General features: G+C 32.0%; 2 protein-coding genes across 2 annotated transcripts; both read left to right on the top strand.

The window, feature by feature from the left end:
- Window positions 1-5,162: 5,162 nt before the first annotated feature.
- Window positions 5,163-11,553, top strand: LOC142640328 (protein trichome birefringence-like 43). The gene is made up of 5 exons (XM_075814388.1): window positions 5,163-5,434; window positions 9,276-9,447; window positions 10,405-10,583; window positions 10,713-10,871; window positions 11,256-11,553. Exons 1-5 carry the CDS (start codon window positions 5,163-5,165, stop codon window positions 11,551-11,553), a joined length of 1,080 nt encoding a protein of 359 aa, XP_075670503.1.
- Window positions 11,554-18,372: 6,819 nt separating this feature from the next.
- On the top strand, window positions 18,373-25,113 carry LOC142641022 (protein trichome birefringence-like 43). Its single transcript, XM_075815374.1, has 5 exons — window positions 18,373-18,724; window positions 21,503-21,674; window positions 23,999-24,174; window positions 24,299-24,457; window positions 24,762-25,113. The coding sequence occupies exons 1-5, from the start codon at window positions 18,444-18,446 to the stop codon at window positions 25,063-25,065; spliced, it is 1,092 nt and encodes a 363-aa protein (XP_075671489.1). The 5' UTR covers window positions 18,373-18,443; the 3' UTR covers window positions 25,066-25,113.
- The last annotated feature ends 241 nt before the right edge of the window (window positions 25,114-25,354 follow it).

Genomic DNA, 25,354 nt, shown 5'->3' with positions numbered 1-25,354 from the left:
CTTGCATCCATGTATAGCTTTATCTGCTTATCCCATGAAAATGTATGCTTGTTTGCTCTTTGTGGATAGTATCTAGATTCTGTGTATAGTCATTACTGGTTTTTTTGGAATTGATGATAAAAACAAAATGGAATAGAGACAAGAGCACCCAACCCAGGATCAAGTTGTTTGCAGAAAAGATTAGGTGAATGGAGTTCAACATGGAAATACTAGAAAACTAGTGAGAGATAGTAATTTGTTCTTAATAAATTATATCTTTCTGTTACTTTTTCTTTTTCCTTTGGAAACACTTTGGAGGAGCCAACCAGTTGCACTACAAGTTGCCTGTGGGGGTACTTCAACACTTCTAGCTATTTTCAATGCTTTTAGCTTTATACGTATGTAAAGCATAGTTCTTGTTATTATCTTGAGTCTTCATATGCATCGACTTGGTCTTTTATTATCAATGCGTTTAGCTTTTATCTATTTTCAATTTTTTTAGCTTTATACCTATGTAAACCATAGTTCTTGTTATTATCTTGAGTAGATATGCGTTGACTTGGTCTTTATTGTCCAAAGAGCTAATACCTTTAGATGATGTATTGTATCAATACAAGTGCATCTCCTGTGTACATGGATTATGTTGTTTCTCTTTTTAATAAAGCTATTTTGTTATATTTATATATTACATGTATAATGTATCTATGTATAATTTTCAATTTTTTCCTTTTTTTTGGGTTAAATTATAGGGAGCTGTCTTGTAGTAAGTCTTGTTGGCTTAATGAATTTAGATTGAAAGGTTATGAACTCTTTAGTTCCCTACAAAGATATTATTGTAGTTCTTGTCCATCAATTATATTATTTTTGTATAAATGTAGCTTATAACTTTCCAATAGAGTGTCTAAATTAGTTGATCCTTTCTGGACCATGTCTCTCCTTCCCCCAACCCCCCTTTCCTCTGGTTTTTGTAGCATTTAAGTAGGAAATCACACTTGGTAGCCCAATGCGATTACATTAGTGAATAGTGAACGTCGTTGCCTGACATAATCAGTTCTAGGGTGTTTCTGACTTCAAAATCTTATTTATGAATTTTTATGCTCTTCATTGTCTCGTGAAAATGAATTTCTTGCTAGGGTGATGTTAGCTATAAATTGACCAAATGAAAAGAAGAAGATAATCAATCAATTATAATATCTTGATATTTTTCTACTGCAATTAGCTCTTAACTCAAATGTTACCTCCAATTGTAAGAATGGTTGAGACCCATTAGGTAGGTGCAGAATTTACCAATAGAATTATTATTTTTCCCTTGGTGCGGCTTTAGCAGGCGAAGACAGTAAAGAGAAATGGAAGCTTCAGTGAGTACCTTTATAGTGCTTTGGAAAATCATTAGAGCTCTGGTTATACCAGCGGTGGTACCTGTTACCAGTCAACACATGCTTAAAATTCCACTTTTCACATTGGACATATTTGTGCATTCATTACGTCCCTATTTTCTCTTCTTCAGGTTGTAGTGTAGCATAAGTGGCATTTTGTTTGCCAAACAGAACCTTGAAGCAAGGGAACAAGGGGTATGGCTTGAAAAGTATTTTGATGTATGCTATACAATACTTGAATGTATGTGTGTGGTTAGAACTTAGCAGGTTTCACATATCTCTCTTTATTTTTGCGCCCCTTTTCTCCTTTGTTTTTCATTCCTTAGTTATAAGTCTGCAACTAATTTTATCTTGAGCGCTGGGTCACAACATCTCAGCAGGTTTAATTTAGAAAATATATATTTGTCTGCCGTGCCATCTTTAGTGAGAGGTTGTATGAAAGCAATTTTTATAATTTCTGATGTGCGTTTATGACATGACATGACTTGATTTTTTTACTTTTATTTTAAAATTTTTTGGAGTGGTATTAGTTGATATTTTTGGGTATAATATACAATCTATAACTACATTCAACGCAGGAGGACATTTTTATTCTGCAATGTTATTGGTTGGCACAAAACCTTCATTTAAATGTGGATGGATTCTATGATCAAGTTTCTGAGTAGACTAAGTTTTATATAGTAGAAAGATATGTAGAGATTTAACCATGTCAGCATGTGCTGCTTGCAGTCGCACTAGTCCATTTAAAAATTTTCGTCTATTTTAGTTCCCTTCTTTTGGGCTCCATATTTTTGGGAAAGAACCAGAAAGCTCAATTGTTTAAACACAAAGCGTAGTGTTGAGCCTCTCAAAGCTCAATCCCAAATATCCAATCGTGAAACACAAACCTAAGAGACATAAAAAGAGAGATCCAGGACCCAAGATACTTCTTGCTAAACACCCCCTGGTCCAGAGGCGTACAAAAGGCCCAACATCGCACAAATGGAAGCACGTTGGAATTGGATTTGGACAGTCACAAGGCTTGCCAAGGACGAAGGCCTACAGCACTAGTTTGCTGATAAATAATTAGGCTTTTCTATGCAACAAGACTTTAACCGTCCATTGACAGAAAATAAAAGGACTTTGACATCAAATTCAACTGCAAATCGCGTCGAACAATTTGCTTCATAGAGTGATCATTGAGTGTGTTGCTACTTGCTACAATACAACAGCCAATCTTCATTATCAACATATTCTACTTGATGATTTTTTTAAATAAAATAAAACATTTAGAATGTTTCATATGTTTCAATTTTATTGTTTCTACTAGCATATTTTATATTTTCAACTACTTCTTGTTTCTTCAACTTCAATCAAATTACTTTCTTTTTTGGTCCATGTATTAATTGGTCTCCTTAGAACTTAACTAAAACATCTCAAGCAGCTCTTGTCTACCTTTTCATCAATAGTAGCAATCAATGCATCAATACCGAAATCGACCTATATTTATATATTGACTAATTTAATAATTATTTTTTAGTTTTTTTTAATGATTTTAAACTGATTAAAAAATAAGAAGATTTTAAACTTGTTTCATTGTTTGAGACGGTTTGCATAGGAAGGATGTGCACGTAAGACAAGAAAGTCATTTGTCACAATATAATAACCATAAGAAGTTTATTTGTTTCTTTTTTTTTGTTTTTGAGAAGCATAACCATAAGTAGAATAGAGTACATGTGTCCCTTTGGGATTTGCTTATTTTGCTGAAACTGAAATTTTTTTGCTGAAAGTACTATAGATAAAAGTAAAATTTGCTAAAATAGTATAGTGGGATCTATGAATAATACAAAAAAATGCAGTGAAACTCATAAATAATAATAAAAATAAGCCGAATAGTAAAAGAAGTTGACAAAAAAATCCATCCCAAATGCACACTTAAGAAACACAAAGCTGTATAATAGAATACATGCCTAACTTAAGAAACACAAAGCTGTATAAGCAAAAAAGCCATAAGATATTTAAAGAGAAAATCTATACTAGTTAGCAACCTATACAATGGATGTATGAAAGTTTAATAAAATATGATTTTATCTCAAACAAATGATTTTCTCTCATTTGTTTTGTATGTAAATATGAAATATGATAATTATGATAGTTATTTATAACACTTTATAATAATTGTTTATTCATGAAATATTGAATACAAAATTTGATAATTATGATAGTTTTTTATAACACTTTATAATAATTGTTTATTCATGAAATATTGAATATAAAATTTGATAATTATGATAGTTATTAATAGGTATGTATTATAATTTTGTTCTTGAATGGAACTACTCAAAATATAATTACGGTAAGTATTAATAGATTATTATGTTAATAATTAATGTACCTCCTAAAAAATGAAGAGTTCTTTTAACAGGTGCCTTTAGGACATTTGTTAATGGACTATTTTAGGAAAATTTTGATACTAATTTAATGGAAATATAAAAAGTTGTCAAAAAACCTAATAAATTTTTTCTTTTCTCATAAAAAAATTCTAAAAATAGTTTCTAAACCAATAACCTTTAGGCATCTATTAACTTTTCCAAAAAATAATACATAAAAATGAGTGCACGCACCTCATTAAATACAAGACAATAAATTAATATATTGTCATAAAAGAAAACGCCATTATTTTTTATGGAATAAAAAAGAATAATAAAAGTAATAACATAAATGATTAAGATCTAAGGTGAAAGGTTAAATGAATAGTATTCTACTACTATTATTATTATTATTATTATTATTCTATAATGCTATGGACACAATTTTTTTTTTTACAACAAATTTTAAATTGCTAAAATGATTAATGGTGACTGGTGAAGAAAAAGTAATAAGTCCATGAGTGCTAGTTGTGTCCACCTCTTACAATCATATGCTTTAACCACTGTAAAATTTATTGTGAAAAAAAATTGTGTTTGTATCATTATATATATATATATATATATATATATATATATATATATATATATATATATATATATATATTTATATATATGCCACATAGCAAGACCTTTTATTACAATTTAGGAAAAAATGTGTGGAACAAAATTATTAGTATAAACTTCAAATAACTTTTTATTTTGAAATTTGGGATGACCTTTTATTTTGGATATTTATTTGCCAACACATTAGTTTACATATTTAGCATTTACATGTTGGCAAGTTATTTATAGTTCGCAACAAAAAGCATTTACATGCTGGCAAGTTATTTATAGTGCACAACAAAAAGTTGGTACTCCGTGAACATAACTCCCACTTTTGTAGGGGTTGAGAGGTCATGGTAGACAGATATTTTCAAATTGTATTTGAAGAGACTGATTCCAATATTTATGTTGCATAATACCATTATTTATTTATAAATCTCTTTTGTTCCTGTGTACATTGATTGCCAAGCGAATTCTAAATCAATAAAAGAAATGCTACTTACACAATATTTTCATAATATTTTCATAATAAATCCTAAATGGCAAATTGTTATTAGTTCTAATTTAGATCTATTACTGAAATTACTTATTTGTCTATAATTAATATCCAATAACAATTTGCCATTTAGAATTTGTTGTAAAAATATTATGATACTGTCATGAATCTAGCATCTCTCAATCAAATAATATATTCCATTCTATTTTTGGAGGATATCAAATCATCCCTATCGAATTTTTTTTACTAAAATTATTACAACAAAGCACACATGCATGCCCACCTTTCTATAAATTATTGTGGAGGAAACATTACTCATATGAGAGCCTTTTCTCCCAAAAAACAAATATTCTTTGTCCCATGATTATGAGAGCCTTTTCTTTATGGGTTGCATTGCTACTACTTAATCTTTTGCACCATGTACATTGCGAGCATTCTTACAAGGTGGGACGAGTTGTAAAGAGGGGCTGTGACTATTACAAAGGGAAATGGGTTTTCGATAGATCATACCCTCTTTACGATGCATCCAGCTGTCCATTCATTGAGAGGGAATTCGATTGCCAAAAGAATGGTCGCCCAGACAAAAACTATCTCAAATATAGATGGCAACCCACTGGCTGCAACTTACCAAGGTACATATAATAGCCCGTTTCTACATATCTTTTTCTTTTCACTTATTTGAAAGTTATGTTTGCATGCTTTTTATTCAATCCAAATTACTTTTATAAGAGATAGCTATGGATGCTTATTTTTTGCCTTAACATTTGGAATGGTTTCTTGTTCTTGTTCTTCTTCTTTTTTTATTTTTTTTATTATATATATATATATATATATATATATATATATATAAAATAAAAATCAGTTTTACAAATCCTTAATTGTGGCCACTAAATCCTAAAATAAAATATATTTTATCACGACATAAGATTATTTGTAAAACGGATTTTTATATATAAAATAAAAAATATATATAAAATAAAATATATTTTATCACGACATAAGATTATTTGGGGCCACTTTTAATTCAATTCTAGACACCTTAATGGCTTTTTGCCTCTATATGATTGGTCTATGGGACTAGGGACAATTGTATTTAAATGAATAGAGACAATGCTAGCCGAATGAGAACAAAGAATAGGACAATGTATGTAGGTATAGATCACTAGAGGAATATAAGCAAATCCTGGGAAAAGTCACAGAGTGAATGAGCACTGGTGGACCGTAGTTTAGTTGAGTTAAAAGCTTACCTTTCATTTTTATTTGTTGGGTCGATATCGAATCTTACTTGATATCCTAGTATTTGTTTGATTTATGGGATTCTTTATGAAAGTTAAAAGCCTTCATTCATGAGAGCTAATTGATGTTTCCTTATTAATCAGAGTTTGATTGAGTTTTCCTTCACTAATTAGTAATTACTATTATCATTAATTAAGTTGGAATAGTGTAAGACTAGTTACAACTCAAGATAACACAACATAACTACTTCTTCTACGTAACTTAGATTAATTTGCTCTTACACATCACCGCTCAACTTTGGTGTGATAGTCACTTTACAAGTACAAAATTTTTGTAAATAGATGGTGGTAAAGGTCGGGTTTAAGTTTTTAAGAATGAGACTCACACACACATACATATATATTATGTTAGAGTAGAAAAATTGCTCATACACTATTTTAAAACTAGTTACAGTAAGTGCATGTCTAGGAATACACCACTGAATTGTTTAATTATTTTGTTTTATTTTTATTATCATACCATGCATAGCAACTCATATCTTCAACAATATATATATATATTCGTCTAGGAACATAATGTAATATAAGGAATCAAGAAAAAAAATTTTGAACTTATTTAATAATGAATAGTTATAATTTTAAGAATTATATGGAAGATTTAATGCAGGAATTTAACACAATTTCAATCCTCATTCTAAGCACTATAAAATTGGAATAAGAAAATATTAGAACCACAACTTTTGTTACAATTTACTCACATAAAAAGTCGTGAGTGGTGAAGTAAAAGTGGTAGGTCCATAACTCCACCACTCACAACTTACTACGTGTGAGTAGTTAATATAATATAATACGTACCCATTGAGCTTAAACCATTTGGGTTAAAGTATATCTACATGTTATATTAATTATTCAAAAAAGATCTCCAAGGTGATTATCTTCCCCCAACAACAATTCTTTCTTTACACTTCACACTATGGTAGTGTAGCAACAAAATCTGTATGAATTTACTTTGTTTCTTCTCTTGTTTTAAATGTTGCCGAAACTGGTCATTAGGGCCCTTCAGCTAGGCTGGACCTCACTCAACTTTAAGCACATGTTAGACGATTATGTTTCTGAAAGTTAAGGACTCGACTCTTTAGGCTTCTATTCACTTCACCCAACCTCATAATTAGGCTTTTACATGGTCTTTTTCATCATCACGCTACGCTTAACAACAATGATTACGATTCTGTTCTCAATATGGCGCCTTTTCTTCCATAATTTAATATGTTGTTAAGCATCCATATTTTACTCAACCTTAAGTTGTTTTGAGAATTTGTAGGTGTGATGTCAGACAATTGCAAATCATTTTTTTTTCTTCTATGGTTGAATCACATTTTGAATTTCATTAGCCAAACATGAATACCCCACGATTTTGGAAAAATAGAATATTATTTTTTCTTTATCAAGTTTTAGTCACGCTTGTTACAGCCATTGTAACTTTTCTTAGTGTACATTACTTAGTTCCCCCTTGATAACTTTTATTGGATTTTTCATTTTATTATAAATTTATGGTTGAATTATATGGTTTTCTTATGCCCTCTATAATTGTAAAATATAAAATTATTAAAAATTAATAACTATCTCATTTATATAATTTTTAAAATTTTTATTTCAAAATTATATACAAAACTTGAGTTTAGCATGTGCAAAGGACATTTTGAGCATTTACACATGGTATGAAAAAATATCTCATTTTACCATTTTAAAACCTACTTTATTTATTATACCATACCAATTTTCAACACACCCAACATCCCAACCTTTATTTCTTTTGTCACTTTATTTAAATATTCTTTTTTTTACTATTTCTCTCTATCTTCCTCTTCCTTTCTCTCTCTCTCCCCCTCTTCCTCCAGGCAACTAGCTCTAGCAAAACCCATTAAAAAATCGCCACTCACATCCCATTTAACCCACCAGACATTGGCTAGCAATCACCACCACAACCACCACGCCAACTTGCAAACCCATTAAAAAAACCACCAAACCCACCAACAAGAACCACAAGAACCACCAACAAAACACACACACACACACACAAACCACCAAAAACCACCAGACACTGGCCACAAAAGCCACTAGACCCGGCCACAAAAACCACCAGACACCAACCACAAAAACCATGCAACCACCATGCTCCCAAAAAAAAAACACATGCACACACACAACAACCAAACAAAACCCACAACCCATAACCCCACGCCACCACTGCACCACCACGACTCACCACACTCCACTATGCCCCACCCACCACAGACCCACCACGCCCTACCCACCATAGACCCAAACCCATAACCACCATGCCTCAAACCACCACGACTCAAACCAACAACCACCACGACTCCCCCCACCATGCCCCACCTACCACAGACCCACCACGACCCACACCCATAACCCCCATGCCTTAGACCCACCACTCCCTTGCCACTAGATTTGACTCACAATACCCCTCAGCTAGTAGATCGGTGGAGAAGCTTTGATCTCTGCTTCATCGATGTGGAGGCCCAACCACTAGAGATGTGAGGAAAGAGAGAGTGAGAGAGAAATGGACTGAGATTTGAGAAAGAGAAAGTGAAAGACAAAGGAGAGAGAAAGAAGGATTAAAATAATGAGATAAGAATAAATTTGAATATTTTATTTTTACAATTGAGTTACAGTGGCATCACATTTTTGTGATGGCACTATAGCACAATTGTAAATTCCAATATTATGCAAGACCGAGTAATGGGGGGTTTTGGGACATTGATACTAAATATTATCAACATATGATATTTAAAAGAAAAATTGTAGAATATTGATGTACTTGTCATGATCATTTATTCGTTTCCATCCACCATGCAATATTGGTAGAATGTAGCTAGCATAGACTAGGTTGCTAATTATGCTATAATGACTTATATTAACAGAAAATTGATTTGTGAATAAGATAAGGTGTGAGAATCTCATACCTAAAAGTAATCATAACACGTTCTAGGGGGTCCTATGCAGTTGAACTTTCACATCCAACAATGACCTAATGCTTAAGAACTTCTTCGAATAGAGAAACAACCACGTTGCTAAGTTGCTATCGACCGTCTTTTAATTTGTCCTCAAATAGATATAATATCTATATCCAAGCCAAAACAGAGAAGAAAGTTTATACATATATAAAATCATGGACACCTTAATTAATTGGACCCCGCTTTTTTTGTTCATGTAGATTCAATGGTCGATATTTGTTGTCAAGACTTAGAGGAAAAAGAATAATGTTTGTGGGGGACTCGTTGAGTTTGAACCAATGGCAATCACTCACTTGCATGCTTCATAGAGCTGTACCAGCGGCTAGATACAGCTTGACCAGGATTGGGTACATCTCCACATTCACATTCCCGGTGAGATTAATATTTATGAGTTCCTTGAATTCTTAGTTTCACTACGTTCTTATATGCCTTCTAAGGCATATGTCATGACTAGTTAACTAGGGCCTGCACTAGTTAATTCATCTTACTTCTATAAAATTTATGTATGAGTTCGGATCAAGTTATAATTTATATATGTCATAACTTTAAGCAATGTTACATCACATGGAATAGAAGTTCTCCTATTTATTGTGAAGAAATGGATAACTAAGATATTAAAATCAGGTTAAATAATTTTGCCACTATTCTGTAGTCTCTATAACTCTAGCTTTGGTAAATATATCAAACAACATGTTCAAGTGACATACATGTTACAAAGTATGTAAACTACCCGTTCAAATATAACAAGTTAGTACTAATTTGTTTACTTCCATTTGTAACTTTTTTTTTTTTTTGTTTTTTTGTTTTTGACTTTGTTTGTTGAGAAAAATAATTTTGGTAAAAGCCATAGTAAAAACCATAGTATGCTATATATAACTGTTAACATATTTTAAAACCAAATTAATCAATATAATTTATTCTTATAAACTCTTTTGTACCCAGCTATGTACAACTGCATAGGTAGAAGCTTTACTTTGAGAATAAGAAAACATCAAGATGGTTTATAATAATCTTTTATACGTGGATAGAAGGTACTACTCAAATTTCTGGTTTCCCTCACAAGCTTGATACAAGGACAAATAAAGGCAACAAGGGGGGTTTTGGGGGGTGGGGGGTGGGGGAGAAGTGAATTGAAAAGTAAGTTAATTATTCTTAAAAAAATGACAATGGTTTTAATAAAAAGTTTACTTTTCTATAATATGGGGTCTGGATATTTATAATTCTTCACGAAATTATTATCTGTATGAAAACTTCTAAATTCTATATGATTCCAAAATTTTTAGAAGTTAGATTCTATTGATCCACCATAACACGTTCCACAATTTTCAGGACTATAATGTTAGAGTGTTGTTCGAGCGTAACCCTTTACTTGTTGATATTAAACGCACAAGCAAGGGGCGTGCTATTAAACTAGACTCGATCAAAAAAAGTGCAAAAGTATGGAAAGGAATAGACATATTGATCTTCAATTCATGGCATTGGTGGACTCACACGGGAAGAGAAACACCGTATGTTGAACCCTCCCCTATTTTTACTTAATTTTGTTTATAATTTTTGTGCATGAACTCTATGTTGAAGTTAACAATACTGGCTTTTCTATTCTATTCCTGAATAATTATTTTGGGAATATGATACAGATGGGATTTTATTCAAGTAGGGGGTAAGAGTTACAGAGACTTGAATCGATTCGTTGCATACAAGCTAGCGTTGAATACATGGGCTAAATGGATAGACTCCAATGTCAACCCCAAAAAAACCAAGGTCTTCTTCCAAGGTGTTTCTCCTGATCATATAAAGTAAGACCCTTACTTGCATGTTTTTTTTTTGGTTCCAATTCTAGCTTCTAGTCTTTTCTCTTTAAAAAAAAGGTACAAAATTACTTCTAGCTTTAGATTTGGCCACGTACAGCTAAATATCTGTACACTTCGTTGTAGTGAAAGTTCAATGTTTTGGAGTAGAGAGAAAAGACATTATAACCATCCTATATATTTAGATTCACTCACTCACTCTTAATCAATTAGTATGGAAGACGATAAAATAGATTCCTAAGAAAATAAAACCACTCGTTATTTATACAATTAGTTAGTATATTTTTTAGTTATATATTGTACATCCTCAAAACAATGAAAATAAAAAATTGCCTCTCGTCTTATATTTATATGTATGTTTTATTGAACCAGTGGATATTTCTGGGGGCAACCACATGCAAATCAATGTGCGGGGCAAACACAACCATTGCTTCACCATAGTTATCGAGGAGGTCCACATCCAGCGCAGCAGCTGCTTGAGAAAGTGCTAAGCACCATGTCGAAGCCGGTCCACCTGCTCAATGTTACAACCCTATCACAACTAAGAAAAGATGGGCATCCATCATTTTATGGACATGGACACAGTAGCATGGATTGCAGCCATTGGTGCCTAGCCGGAGTACCTGATACTTGGAATCAACTCTTATACGCAGCTCTATTTACGAACTAGAAGTCTAGAATACAGTGGCGGCCCAGTGGCGCCTAGGCCTAAGCCCCATAAAAGAAATATTTTTTCTTAATAAGAAGTTAAGGCCTAAGCCTAAGCCCCATAAATGATGTAATGTGTTACCAATTACAAAAAAAGAAAAAAAAAAATTATTAAGTAGTTTAAGTTCACTAATCACATTTGTTAACACATCTATACGTATGCTATATGTTAAAAAAAAATTGATAGTATATTTAGCATTTTATAAAATTATGTAATAATAAGTGATTTAAAAAACCAAAAAGGGATGTGCACTATTTTTTCTTATCTCCAAAAAGGTTTCCAAAATACTAGATATAGAAACTCAATCCAATTGAAAACTTTAAATAGTTTGGGCTAACAATAACAATGCATCACCTATCCAAGATAAGTGTAAGCTTAATTATGTGCATATAAGCTCTTAGGTACCTTCTTTTATATGTTGGTTTTCAAAAATGAGTTCTACCTATAGATTTGTATCAATAAGTATACCTCCTTCTGAAAGAATAATAATTTTGGTTTTATGCTTGAACTATATGATATATTCGATTCTTTATATGAAATTAACTTCTTTTGTTTAGTATTAATTAATTCATCAAATTAACCTTGATTTGGTTAGTATTAAATAAATTTATTTAATTGATATTTAAATATAAAAGGTCCTGCTTAAATTTATCATCTTTTATGTTAAGCCAGTTATGCTAGAATAGTCTATTATTTTTCCCCAACAAAGAATAAATAAATACAATTCACAATGTGAAGAAATCGATCAGTCACTGTTGACATGAAGCCTATGAAAAGAAATTAATGCTGGGCCTGTATAAAATTTCACAATTCATGTGATACTATATTTACACAAAAATTGACTAAGATGAGGGTGTCTATGAACTTAATATTGGTGCTGAGAAAATGAGGGGGCCAAGGGCCAAATCTATTATCGAAACACAATATATAAGTAAAAGCTATTCAATTTTTTGGTTATATTTGCATTACTAGTGTTGATATTATATTTTGTCTGCCTTATTTCGCATGCCAAAATTCCATCTTTTTAACAAAAATTATCATTTTAATTAGGGACGGACTTACACTAGGGTAGAGGGGGCCATGCCCCACCCCACCCCACCCCACCCCACCCCAAAAAAAAAACTAATATATGCATATAAGCTATAAAAAAAAACTGGTACACAAAAAATTAAGATTTGCCTTTAAATCTATATATATATATATATATATATATATATATATAAATTTGTCTCTCCTCCTCTAAAATATTTAGATATTGACCTAAAAGAAAAAAAGAAAATAAAATAAAATTTATGCCCCTTTAACTACAAAAACAAAATAAAAAAAATAAATATAGACTAAACAAAAATCGCGCACAAAATAAGAAATATTTATTTTGTATATTATACTTTGTTGATGTCTTTTATAATATGAAATGTTTAAAAAATACTTATTTTGTATGTAGTATTTTGTTGAATATGAAATAAATGTTAGTTTTTATTTTCATAATTTTTTTGGTTTTAAGCTTATTTGGCCACTTAGGTACGAATCTGGTTCTGTCCCTCATTTTAATCATGAGTTTATGGGAATTTTTTTTTTTTTGAACGTTAAAGATAGAATTTTATTCAAAAGCTATTTGTATAGTTGTTACAAAAACATCCACCAGGACATGCTAGTGGGAGGTACGTGGGCCTATGCATGCAGCTGCATGTTACCCAACCAAAACAAATACAAACATAGTCATGTGCAGCCTTTAAAGAAAAGCACTTGAGCCTTACACTACGTCGGACTTCAGCAATTGGATATAAGATTACCCTATTTTTTATATTCAAGGTAAAAAAAAAAAATCAGACCGTCTAATTAGGATAAATTTGAGCCCACACGGTAAATAATTAAATTTCTTTAATTCGATAGTTTACGAGCTCAAATTGGATTTAAAACGCGCAAGACATTGCAAAAAAGAAAAAAAGAATAAAAAAAGAGTTTGAAAATTAACTGTTGCTACGTGTAATTAAAGTTTAAATATAATTTAATTTTATTAAATTATAATGAAGTGATCATGGATTGGTCCAAATGAGGAGTCATTGGAAATGTATTGTGATGAATTTAATTTTTGTGGGGTTGATTTGCTAAAATTCCTTCTAATTAAAATGGACTTTCCTTAATTAAACTTGTTTTTCATCTCTCTTTCCGATACATCAAGCTTATTGAATTTAAAAATTGGATACAAAAAGCAAAGATTTTAGAGAGTGTACCTCATAAAATTCCGATGACACCTCTTTGATTAAAATGGAGGTTGAGAAGTCCAATAAGATTTTATGGAAAAATAGGCCAAAATAATGAAAATCCATAAAAATTCAATTTTGACACTCACTCCGCACAATTTCTTAATTGCTCATGAAAATTGGACTAAAAAGGTATACGTGCTTTCTTGAACTAGAAGTATTCCTCAACATCTTGGAACAAACGGCCCGACAAAAGGATGTTCGGATTAAGAGAAATCAAGTCGGGGAAATTAACAAAACACATGGTAAATTGTTCAAGCAGCCAACTTTTGGAGTCTAATAATTAACTTTCAACATAGTGCCCCCAAATGATGCATAGTCAAAACCTCTTTTAAGTATGTAAGCGATATCTTTCCGTAGACAATAAGAATATGACATTCAGAGTTTGGCAAGGCCTTCAAATCAGTGTGTAAAGTCAGTAACTTGAAATGATCAAATTGGAACCTTGGGGCTAACAAAAATGCAATTTTTAAGCTTGCACATATTAAAGATGCCCACAGTATAGAACAAAGTTTTTTTTTAAAACTAGTTTGATAAGAAACTCTCTAAACTTTATATATATATATATATATAGTTTTGAATTTTGAAAATCTAATTATTGAATTTTATGTTTCTTGTTTCTTAACATGCATATTAAATTTCATTCAAATCGGATATCATTTACTATTCGATCAATAAACTTATATTTTATACATAATTTTAGATCATAAAAACTTGAAATTTTAATAGTTTTTTGATGACATAACAATTGATATTTAATCTTTTTGAAATTTTGCAAGCATAATAGATATAATAAGAACACACAATTCAACAGGTAGATTTTCAAAATTCACACTTAATATAAAGATATATGAGTAGTTTGAAGGACTTCTCTTCAAACTAGTTTAGAGAAACTTTATTCTAACTAGTTTAGAGAGAAATTTTATTCCACAATATAGTGTGCATATCAATAATTTGCACAAGCTTGCTGGACAACTAGATTTAAAAGCCAACCCTCCCCCCTCATTTCTACACAGTTCCAGATCGCTCCAATGGCCATTTTGCTCCTGAACAGCTTCCAAAACCTTTAGAATTTTTCTTTTTCTTTTTCATTATATCAAGGCTTCTAGGGCCATATTCCCTTAGCTTTTTCTATCTTTATTTTCTCGCATGATTTGTTCTTGTTCGTCAAGCATGTTTGTTTGATTGAATAAAGATGTTAGATTGTCTATTTGCTTGAAGCTTCATTTATTTTTTGGGGTGTTTATTGGATTGACCTTTGTTTTGTTTCGTGTTGTTATGTTTTTTTTGTTTTTGTTTTTTTTTAAACGTTATAGCTAGCTTAATATTTATGCGTCTATGATATCCATGTGTCCTTTACGTGCAAATAACAATTTTGATGTCCATTTTTGCGTGTCCACCATCGATCCATGTTATGTATGGCTTGTACGTGTGGTGGATGCCATGGTAATTTCATGTCTAAAATTTGAAGCTCTATACTAAAAATGCTATTTGGAGGTGAAAGTGTCAATTTTTATTACCAAAGTTTCCTTCTTTGTGTAAAAGCCTCTAGCTTTGCATGGTAGTTGACATCGGTATGAACCCAAAATACTCTAAGCCCACTTAGAGTGGTAGAGTTAAGTTTGAAGGCTTAATACTTACTAGGATTTGGCCAAAGAGCAAATGTACGTCTTAAATTTAAGTCTCAAGTATAGGATTATGCTACACAGTTTGTCTGTCTCCTTTCGGTTTCTTGTCCCCCAATTTGGAGGGGTTTACTTTCCTTATATAGTCCATTGGATTGCATTCTAGCCCTCCACTTGTACAGTCAGGGGCCTTCCTTTAGATACTTGTCTCATCAAGGCTGCGTTAAAGGTGGTAGAATGTGCTGCAAGCTATGAGGCTACTATTTAGGGGTCAATCCTTCATTAATGTGGCCATCTGAGTTAGTACAGTGCATTAAATGTGGAGGTGATGACTATTTTATCTGGATATTTCCCTTCTTTGCTTACATGCACATCTCTTCCACCTTCCTCGGTGTCTTGTCTTCTGGTGCAAGTGGCTTACTCGATAATTCCTGAAGAACGCTTGCTCTTTAGGCTCCTCGGGAGGTAGGCCTCTTCATCTTTCCTCCTCAAACTCTCATTCACGTGTTGGACCAAGATTGATGTGCAATCTTCCTCCTTAGATTGGGTCCGCAGGCTCTATTTCGTACTCGGGTCTCACCTCTCCCACAACATCTTTTAACATCAAGGTTTCATTTTTATGTCAAAAAAGTCTTGACCTTAATTTACTATAAAATTTAAGCATTTTTCATTAAAAATATCATTTTGACGTGAAATCTTCTATATTTGGTTATGGGATAATAAATATTGTACCCTTGCATGTAAAGCTTGCTCATTCACACGAAAGTTTGCATTTTTCTTGTTAATATTTCACCTTTTACATCATTCCTCCCTTATCTACATGAAAGATTGCATCTTTTTTAAACAAATCTTGTTTCTTAATTTATCACCTAAATCAATGTATTCATGTTAAAGGTTGTATCTTGACATCAAAGTTTGCATTTTTGCATGAAAATATTTAATCTTTGCATTGAAATTCCTATCTTTGATTGCATGGTTGTACCTTAGCATAAAAGCTTGAATATTTTTGCATTAAGACGTGTTTTAATCTGAAGTGAAAGTTTCCATTTTTATAATAAAGCTTGCACTTTTATGTCATAATAACTCAATTCTTTTTACATTAATGCTTCCTCTTTTTGCATGGTTACATATTTTGGAAAATTCTTAAGTAGTTCTAGAGTATAGTGAAATGGTACTCTTTCCTCTCACATTCATGGTCGACCCTACTATAAATTTAATAAGCAAACCCCACTATAAATGTGAGAAGAGAGAGTACCATTCTCCGTACTTCAGAAGTACCTAAGAATTACTCTACGTATTTACCTTTACTTGGTTTTCTTTGATTGTCGTCCATTCTTAAATCTTTGACAATGATGCTTTGATTGTGGCTAGATAGATTTGGTGATGTAGGTTTCTCAGGAAAAGAAAAAAAGATTTTTTTTTGAGAAACTAAAAAAAGGATTTGGTGATAGAGTTTATGTGATACAATTTTATTTATGTCATCTTTATCTTTCTATATATATATAGAGAGGGAAAATTCCCGACCTATCACAAGTTGACACATCATACTACTAAGTCCACAAAATACAGCCAATTACAAGGCGCCACGTACTGCTGCTAGGTTTTGCCATCACTATTCGGATTCCAATAGAAATTTGCCAAGTGTCATTGAAATAAAGATGAAACTGCATCAGCACGTGTAAGCGATGACACAAGCAGCCCTGCACGTGTAAGCGATGACATAAGCGAACCAATCAAGCTGTGACAAGTGTCATCAATCAGACTCCGCCACATGTCGCTCACCTACCCCTAAACTCCTATAAATAAAAGCCTTCCTAAGACATTTAAGAGGACAGAACACAGAGGACAGAGAAAAGGAAGAAGATATCTTGAGTTCAGAAATCCAGAAGCTCTGCCAGAATCAAACTCCAAAGTCTTCAAGAATTTCAGGAACTTCAACCTCAAATACAAACAACATTCGAAGCAAAATCATCCAAACTACTCGTCCAGATCTCAAAGTTCACTGGAATCAAGCTCAAAAGCCTCCAGAAACCTCAACAAACCACAAATTGGTGAAGTTCTACGGATTCAAGCCTTCAAAGCCCCGAAGAATTTCTACCACAAACCTTCTAACACGAAGAACACACGAAGAACACACGAAGAACATACGAAGAACACGAAGAACACGAAGAACAAAGAATTTCTAACAAGCTCATAGTCAGAGATTCATTGTAATTCCGTTTCAAAGATCTTCGATCTATTCCTCAGCTAAATTGAAGAATATCTTATGTTCAAATCAAAATCACATTACCACAATTCCAATCAATAAATCTTTCAAGGAGATCAAATCAGAGGATCACTCTTTTGTAATTACAGAGGATTCTACCACATATTTATCAATACAAATTCGTATTTGTGAAACTATTTTACTTGTTTGATTTATTTCAAACTAAGAAATTTAGTCGTCTACAATATATATATACACGCTTTACATTTTGTATAGCATTTTAAAAAAATCATATTTTATATAACTTTAAACAATATTATATCACTCAATATTTTTTAATTGAATGTAAATTTTGATAAATTCACCATAATATTACATTATCTTCATATATTATACACTTAAAAAATTTCAAAGCAATCAAAAATCAAGACTTTTAGATATAAAAAATAAGTTTATGAATTGAAATGACGTGTAAAATTATAAGTCCTTAAAAGTTTGTCATTATTTATTTTTAGTATTCTACCAGAACTTAGTATAAAATTTGTTACACAAAATTATTGATTTGAAATTTGGGATGACTTTTTATTTTTGTAAATTATTACCTTTTTAAATTTGTTATCTTCTGAATAATTATTACAACCACGCAAGCGCTTTATATATTCTGTAATCCACACACATTGCTTCTATTGAAAATAACATACATTGTGAGTTTCACCGACTACCCCTCAACGACAAAAATAAAGTTTCCTCTCTGTCATGGTCATGGGAGCATTTTCTGTACCTGTTGCATTGCTACTACTTTCTCTTTTTCACCAAGTACATTGTGAGCATTCATACAAGGTGGGACGAGTTGCAGAGAGTACTGGTTCAGGCTGTGACCTTTACCAAGGGAATTGGGTTTTCGATACATCATACCCTCTTTACGATGTATCAAGCTGTCCATTCATTGAGAAGGAATTCGATTGCCAAAATAATGGCCGCCCAGACAAAGACTATCTCAGATATAGATGGCAACCCAGTGGCTGCAACTTGCCAAGGTACATACCCTGTTCTAGATATCTTTTTTTCTTTTCACTTATTTTAAAGTTAATTTGCATGCTTTATATCCAATCGGATCCAGTTTACTTTTACAAGAGATGGCCATGGATGATTATTTGTTCATAACATTTTGGTTTGGCTTACTTTGTTCTTTTTGGATAACTATCTGTTTTACAATATTGTCGGTTGAATGAATTTTGGCCGGCTGGGTATATAGTATATAGTGACTTCCTCAAAACATTAATTAGATTTTTGTTTGAAATTTTTTTACTCTTTTTTCTTTTTGTTGAAATATTTTGTTGCTATGGTAAATTTGGCGCCATTTTTTATTCAGTTGTTGACAACTTTATGGCTTTTTGCCTCTATATGATTGCTCTATGGGACTATGATTTTTTTTTTTTAATTGAGTAGAGACAACGCTAAACGAATGAGAACAAAGAATAGGACAATGTGGGTATGGAGGCACATAAGCAAATCCTGGGCAAAGTAACAGAGTGAATATTTTGGCATTCACTACTCGAGAGAACAGAACATTGATACTTTTTGTCTTTTTCTTCTACCATAGATTAATTTGCTTATACACAAAGTAGTAAGACTACTTTCATGAACCGCATGTCTAGGATTACACCTCTGAAATATTTAATTAACAAAAAAAAAAACTAGGACTTTTATGTGATTCCTTTATGATTGAAATTGCTTTTCATTCATTTATAAGGTGGATATTGTAATTAATTAAGTTGGGCCAGTATCCTCGCTTATTTTGATTTGTTTTAATCATGGAGTATACAGCCCATAGAAATATTTATCATGGACCCAAATATATATACAACAGATTGGATATCATTATCATACTTAATTTGCACTTTCCTCCTATTATGAAAACAATGTTATTTGAGTTCTAACTTATTGGCTTCAACCTAACACTATACAGTTTGAGAAGTGTACCCATTTAAGTGCATGGGAGGCTCTAGCGATGAAGTGCTCATTGATTGTCTTGACGTAGACTTTGGGTCCGTTTGGATACAGCTAAAAACTGAAAATACTGTAGTAAAATAATTTTTAAATGTGTGAATAGTACTACGGGACTTATTTTTAATAAAAAATTATTGAAAAACACATGAACAGTATGCACACAATACATTTTGTCTAAAACGTGGCAAGTAAAAAAAAAGGCTAAAAAACTGAAAAATGCTGAACGCTAGACACGTTCAACTGTATCCAAACCAAGCCCTTAAGACTTGTTGATTGTTTAACGAAGAAAACAAAGTCCAACCAATGTTTACCCAACCCCCCCACTCCTTACCTTTTCCGATGGGAAAGGCTTTGTCTAATATTCCGTGTAGAGAGAGAGAGAGAGGCCAAAATGCTTTTGTCTAAGCCCTTATGTGATGTGCTCTTTCTTTCTTTCTTTCTTTTTCTTTTTTTTTAATGAAAAGAAAATGGATAAAAGAAGTGATCTGAGTTGACTTTTTTCTTGTAATTTATTTTATTTTATACTGCATGAATCACTTTAATTAATATATTTTCTTACATAGGCAGGCTTTATTAAATTGCAATAACGTTATTAAAGTTTTCTATTATTACTATCACTTGCCTCTAGTTTGGAATAAAGACCCTCACATCTTTTAGAATTCACATTATTTACATTTACCCCCTTAGAAAAAACTTAAGAGCTTTGAGTATTGACTTTTTAGGCTTTCCATTCACTTTACTCAACCTTTATGTGGCTTTTCCTTAGTCTTTTTCATTATCAATTCATCACCCACTACTCGTAACAACAATAATTATGAGTCCGTTATCTATATGGCGCCTTTTCATCCATTTTTCAAGTAGCATCCATATTTTACTCAAATCTCAAGTTATTGTGAGAATAGGTAGGGTGTGATGTCATATGTTATTTATTTAGAAAAAGTAGTAATAAAGCACACATTCCTAACACACTCAAAACACAATTTTAATTCAAATTGTGATATCATATTTTTAAAACACCATTTCAGGTGAGATAGTAAACAAAACCTGATTAATACAAATTTGGTATGCACTAAACAAGCATAGAAAAATGGACATTTATTAGGATTCATACATATGGTCTATTAGAACTTAGAAGTCTCCTACCACCACACACCTTGGTGCGATGGTCACTCCACAAGTATAAACGCTTGTGAGGTGTGGGAGGCAATCAAGGGGTTCAAGTCTCCAGGAGGGAGTTTCACACACATATATACTTAGATTATGTTAGAATATGATTCTATTTTGTATCAAAAAAAAAAAAAAAAAGAACTTAGAAGTCTCCTGGAGCCATTTTGTGTCGGTTTCTTAATTTTTTTTTAGTAGCGAATTTATTTTCAAGAGGAAAAAACGAAAAAGAAAAATTGTAGAATATTGATGTGGTTGTCATGATCATTTCCACCCACCATGCAAGATTGGTAGAATGTAGGTAGCATAGACTAATTTCCCAATAATGCTTAGATGATGCACATATATTGATTGACAGAAAATTGGTTTGCGTATGGTGTGTGAGAATCTTAATTATACCTAAAAGGAATCATAATTTCTTCTAGGGGGCCCAATACAGTTGGATTCTCACAAGCAAAATGACCCAATTCTTAACTTCTTCGAATAGAGAAACAATCTTGCTGTCAAGTTGCTTTCGACCTTTTTGTCCACAAATAGTGAAATAGATACAGATACATCTATATTAATTCAAGCCAAAAGATATATACTATATATATTAATCATGGAATCTTAATTGGACCACGCTTAATTTGTTCATGTAGATTCGATGGTGGAGATTTGTTGTCAAGACTTAGAGGGAAAAGCCTAATGTTTGTGGGGGACTCGCTGAGTTTGAACCAATGGCAATCACTGACTTGCATGCTTCATAGAGCTGTACCAGCGGCTAAATACAGCTTGACCAGGACTGGGGACATCTCCACATTCACATTCCCGGTGAGATTTATATGAGTTCGTTGAATTTTTAGTTTCGCTACGTTCTTTTATTAATGCATATGTCATGACTAGTTAACTACGGCTGGCACCATTTAATTAGAATTATGGAATATTCTATTGTATTTGATGCACTAAACCGTATAGGAGGTGCCTCTATATAAACTTTATATAAAGGTAAATGCTAACGGATGTTTTTAGGGTAATGGTTAATAATCAATTTAAAGAAAGTTTTTACTGGAAAAAAAAAAAAAAATTAATGTTTTGATATCTTTTTTCATTTTCCATAAAAGTGGTGTCAAAACGTTCTTAAAAAATGTATGAGTACTGTACAAGTAGTATGCAGTACAAGTAGTATGTAGTACACCCCTCCAATCTCAACATGCCATATCATCTTATCACATATTTAAGAATAAACACAATTACACTCAATCAATTCTAATACCCATTTATAAATCCAACCAAATTGGGAATCTATCGAGATGTTATTAGGTGTAGCAATATTTTAAGTAAAATGTTGATGTGATAATCACTTATTGGATGATATAAAATATGAGTTTTACACTCCATTCTTATAGAATTTAATCTCATAAAAAAATTAGGGAGTGTCCATCACACACACACTTGCACACATAGTACGTATAATTTCCAAAAATAAGATAACTTGTGACTTCAAGTCACAGTTTTGAAGTTGAAATCCATGACTTGAAATCAAAGTTTCCCTTATATTTGTAAAGCGTGTACACCATGTGTATATTAAAGAATTTGCACTAAACATTTTCCTTAAAAAAATTATTGTGATAATGGGATAAATGAGTTTTTTTTTTTTTTAATAATAATTATTTGGAGAATATGCTGTTTCGGCTGTTTTCGGAATCTTGCAGAAGTACAAGTCCAAGTAAGTTGATTTCAGAATCTTACAGAAGTATGAGTCCAAGTAATTAGTTGCTTCTGATAGTTTAAGAATATCGTTGCTTCTCATTGGCCATAGTATGTAAGAATCATATATAGCATTAGCATAGAAAAAAAAGTAATTAGCATGTAGCAAAGGATAAAAACAAAAAAAGAAATAGAAAAAGTAAAAATTCTTAACTTAACAGACATTAATCACATATCCGCTTCTCATAGCCGAAATGGCAAATATTCACTACTCTCTATCTATGTGTATATTGTCTAACTTGGAGGTTTCAAGGGGTGGATGCTATAAGCCCTCGTTTTCACTCTGACATAAAAGGGAAAAGTATAATTTACAAAATCAGTTTCAACCACGCATTTGGATCTTCTTCCTGAAAGACAAGTTTTCCACCATTTGATCAAATTCCAAACCAATATGTTGCTTTACTAGGACCACATCTTACAATGTTTACAGCTCATGTGACAGTGGGCAAATTAATATGACGCTTAGGCTTTGTCATATTAGGCAGAATCCAGATTTGAAACATATGTATCTAAGCCGACACTTCTATCTACTATTAAATGGATGGATTTGGATTAGCTATTGCATCATGCAATTACTATTTATAATGTGAGATGAAAAAGTTAACGTAATAAATTTTTTATTTTTTATGTTAACTTTTTATTAACTTTTATATCTCACTAAATAGTAGAATTGTAGTACAATAGCTCTAACTATTACATCATATTTAAATCCTTCTTAAAAAATCACGAGACCTGTTTGAAGTTGAAATAACATTGGGAGAATTCCCTATCATCTGGCTTTTGATTTCAAACTTCTAGGTCTTTTCTTTTTTTTTTTTTTTTTATCTTTGTCTCTTTATATGAGTAAATTACTATTTTAAAAAAGTTTTCTCACTTTATCCAAGAAGGATAAATTTTATTATACACATTATCTCTTAAGTCATTTTTTCAGTTATAAAACATATTCTGTATAACAAGCACAACTTATCTAAAAATAACTAATTACCAACGACAAATACTTAATTAAAACTTGAGGAATAATAATAAGATGTATTCAAATAAACTAATTGGCATCACATAAATTTTAGACATAAGTCAATATGAATTTAAAACAATTAGGGCTCTCTCTCTCTCTCTCTAAAAGTTATTTCTTCTGCAGAACTACCATACCAGGTTCACTAAGATGTCAAGATCAGGATTATAGTAATTTAGTCACTACAGGCACTACTCTGTAGTCTCTATGACTCTGGTAAATACTAAATATATCAAACATCATCTTAAAGTGACATACATGCGAAAACTTTTAAATTCTGAATGACTCCTAATTTTTTAGAAGAGATATAGATGCTACACACACTTGCTCCATAACTTCATCATCTATGTACTCATGCATATTCCACAATTCACAGGCGTACAATGTTAAAGTGTTGTTCTACCGCAATGCATTCCTTGTTGATGTTATAAGCACAAGTGAGGGGGCTGTTCTTAACCTAGACTCGATTAAAGGCGCGAAAGTATGGAATGGAATGGACGTAGTGATCTTCAATACATGGCATTGGTGGACACACACAGGGAGAAAACAACCGTATGCAGAACAACCCCTATTGTTAATTTTGTCTAAAATTGTTGTGCTTGAATCCTATGTTGAAGTTAATGGCTTTTCCATTCTATTCCTAATTAAAATAAATTATTTTTGGAATATGATGCAGATGGGATTTTATTCAAGTTGGGGGTAGGATGTACAAAGACTTGAATCGCTTAGTTGCATTCAAATTAGCGTTAAATACATGGGCTAAATGGATAGACTCCAATGTCGACCCCACAATAACCAAGGTCTTCTTCCAAGGTGTTTCTCCAGATCATTCAAAGTAAGTACCCTCGCTTTTTTCTTTTTCTTTTTTTGTGTGTTGCTATTCTAGCTTTTAGTCTTTTTTTATGGTGAAAGCTCAATGTTTTGGAGTAAAGAGAAAAGACATTATAACCATCCTATATAGACTCACTCTTAATCAATTAGTATGGAAGATTATAAAATAGATTCCTAAAGAAAAAAAAAATCACTCGTTATATATACATGCAATTAGTTAGTAATTTTAGTTACTGTATATCCTCTAAACAGAGAAATTTTTTTTGCCTCTTTTCTTATATTTGTATGTATATGTTTTATTGAATCAGTGGAAGTTTCTGGGGGGAACCAAATGCAAATCAATGCGCAGGGCAGACAAAACCATTGCTTGGCAATAATTATCCAGGAGGTCCACATCCAGCAGAGCTGCTGCTAGAGAAAGTGATAAGCACCATGTTGAAACCGGTCTACGTGCTCAATGTTACAACCCTATCGCAACTAAGAAAAGATGGGCATCCATCAGTTTATGGACATGGTGGACACAGGGACATGGATTGCAGCCATTGGTGCCTAGCCGGAGTACCTGATACTTGGAATCAACTCTTATACGCAGCTCTCATTGATAAGAACTAGAATAGTCTATTATTTTATTTCTCAAAAAAAAAAAAAAAAAAAATAGAATAGTCTATTATTTTCCCCACAAGGAATAAATTATACAATTCACACTGCGAATAAATCAATAATTGTTGATATGAAGCCTATGTAAGAATTGTTGCTGGCCTATATAAAATTTCACAATTCACGTGAACTATTTACGAAAAAAGTAACTATCATGAGGGTCTCTATGGAATTTATACTGGTGCTGAGAAAACAAAGGGGCTAAGGGTCAAATCCATTTCTTATGTTTACTTATATTATCATT

This window comes from Castanea sativa, chromosome 6 (genome assembly GCF_040712315.1).
Source record: "Castanea sativa cultivar Marrone di Chiusa Pesio chromosome 6, ASM4071231v1".
NCBI lineage: Eukaryota > Viridiplantae > Streptophyta > Magnoliopsida > Fagales > Fagaceae > Castanea > Castanea sativa.
The sequence above is the reverse complement of the archived record's forward strand: the minus strand, read 5'-3'. Positions and strand labels throughout refer to the sequence as shown.

Excerpts from the sequence above, each read along its gene's own strand:
- LOC142640328 (XM_075814388.1), top strand. The coding sequence starts at position 5,163 with ATGATTATGAGAGCCTTTTCTTTATGGGTTGCATTGCTACTACTTAAT. Across the intron at positions 5,435-9,275 it reads ACTGGCTGCAACTTACCAAG|ATTCAATGGTCGATATTTGT; the intron begins GTACATATAATA and ends TTGTTCATGTAG. Across the intron at positions 9,448-10,404 it reads TCTCCACATTCACATTCCCG|GACTATAATGTTAGAGTGTT; the intron begins GTGAGATTAATA and ends CACAATTTTCAG.
- LOC142641022 (XM_075815374.1), top strand. The coding sequence starts at position 18,444 with ATGGTCATGGGAGCATTTTCTGTACCTGTTGCATTGCTACTACTTTCT. Across the intron at positions 18,725-21,502 it reads AGTGGCTGCAACTTGCCAAG|ATTCGATGGTGGAGATTTGT; the intron begins GTACATACCCTG and ends TTGTTCATGTAG. Across the intron at positions 24,175-24,298 it reads CACACAGGGAGAAAACAACC|ATGGGATTTTATTCAAGTTG; the intron begins GTATGCAGAACA and ends AATATGATGCAG.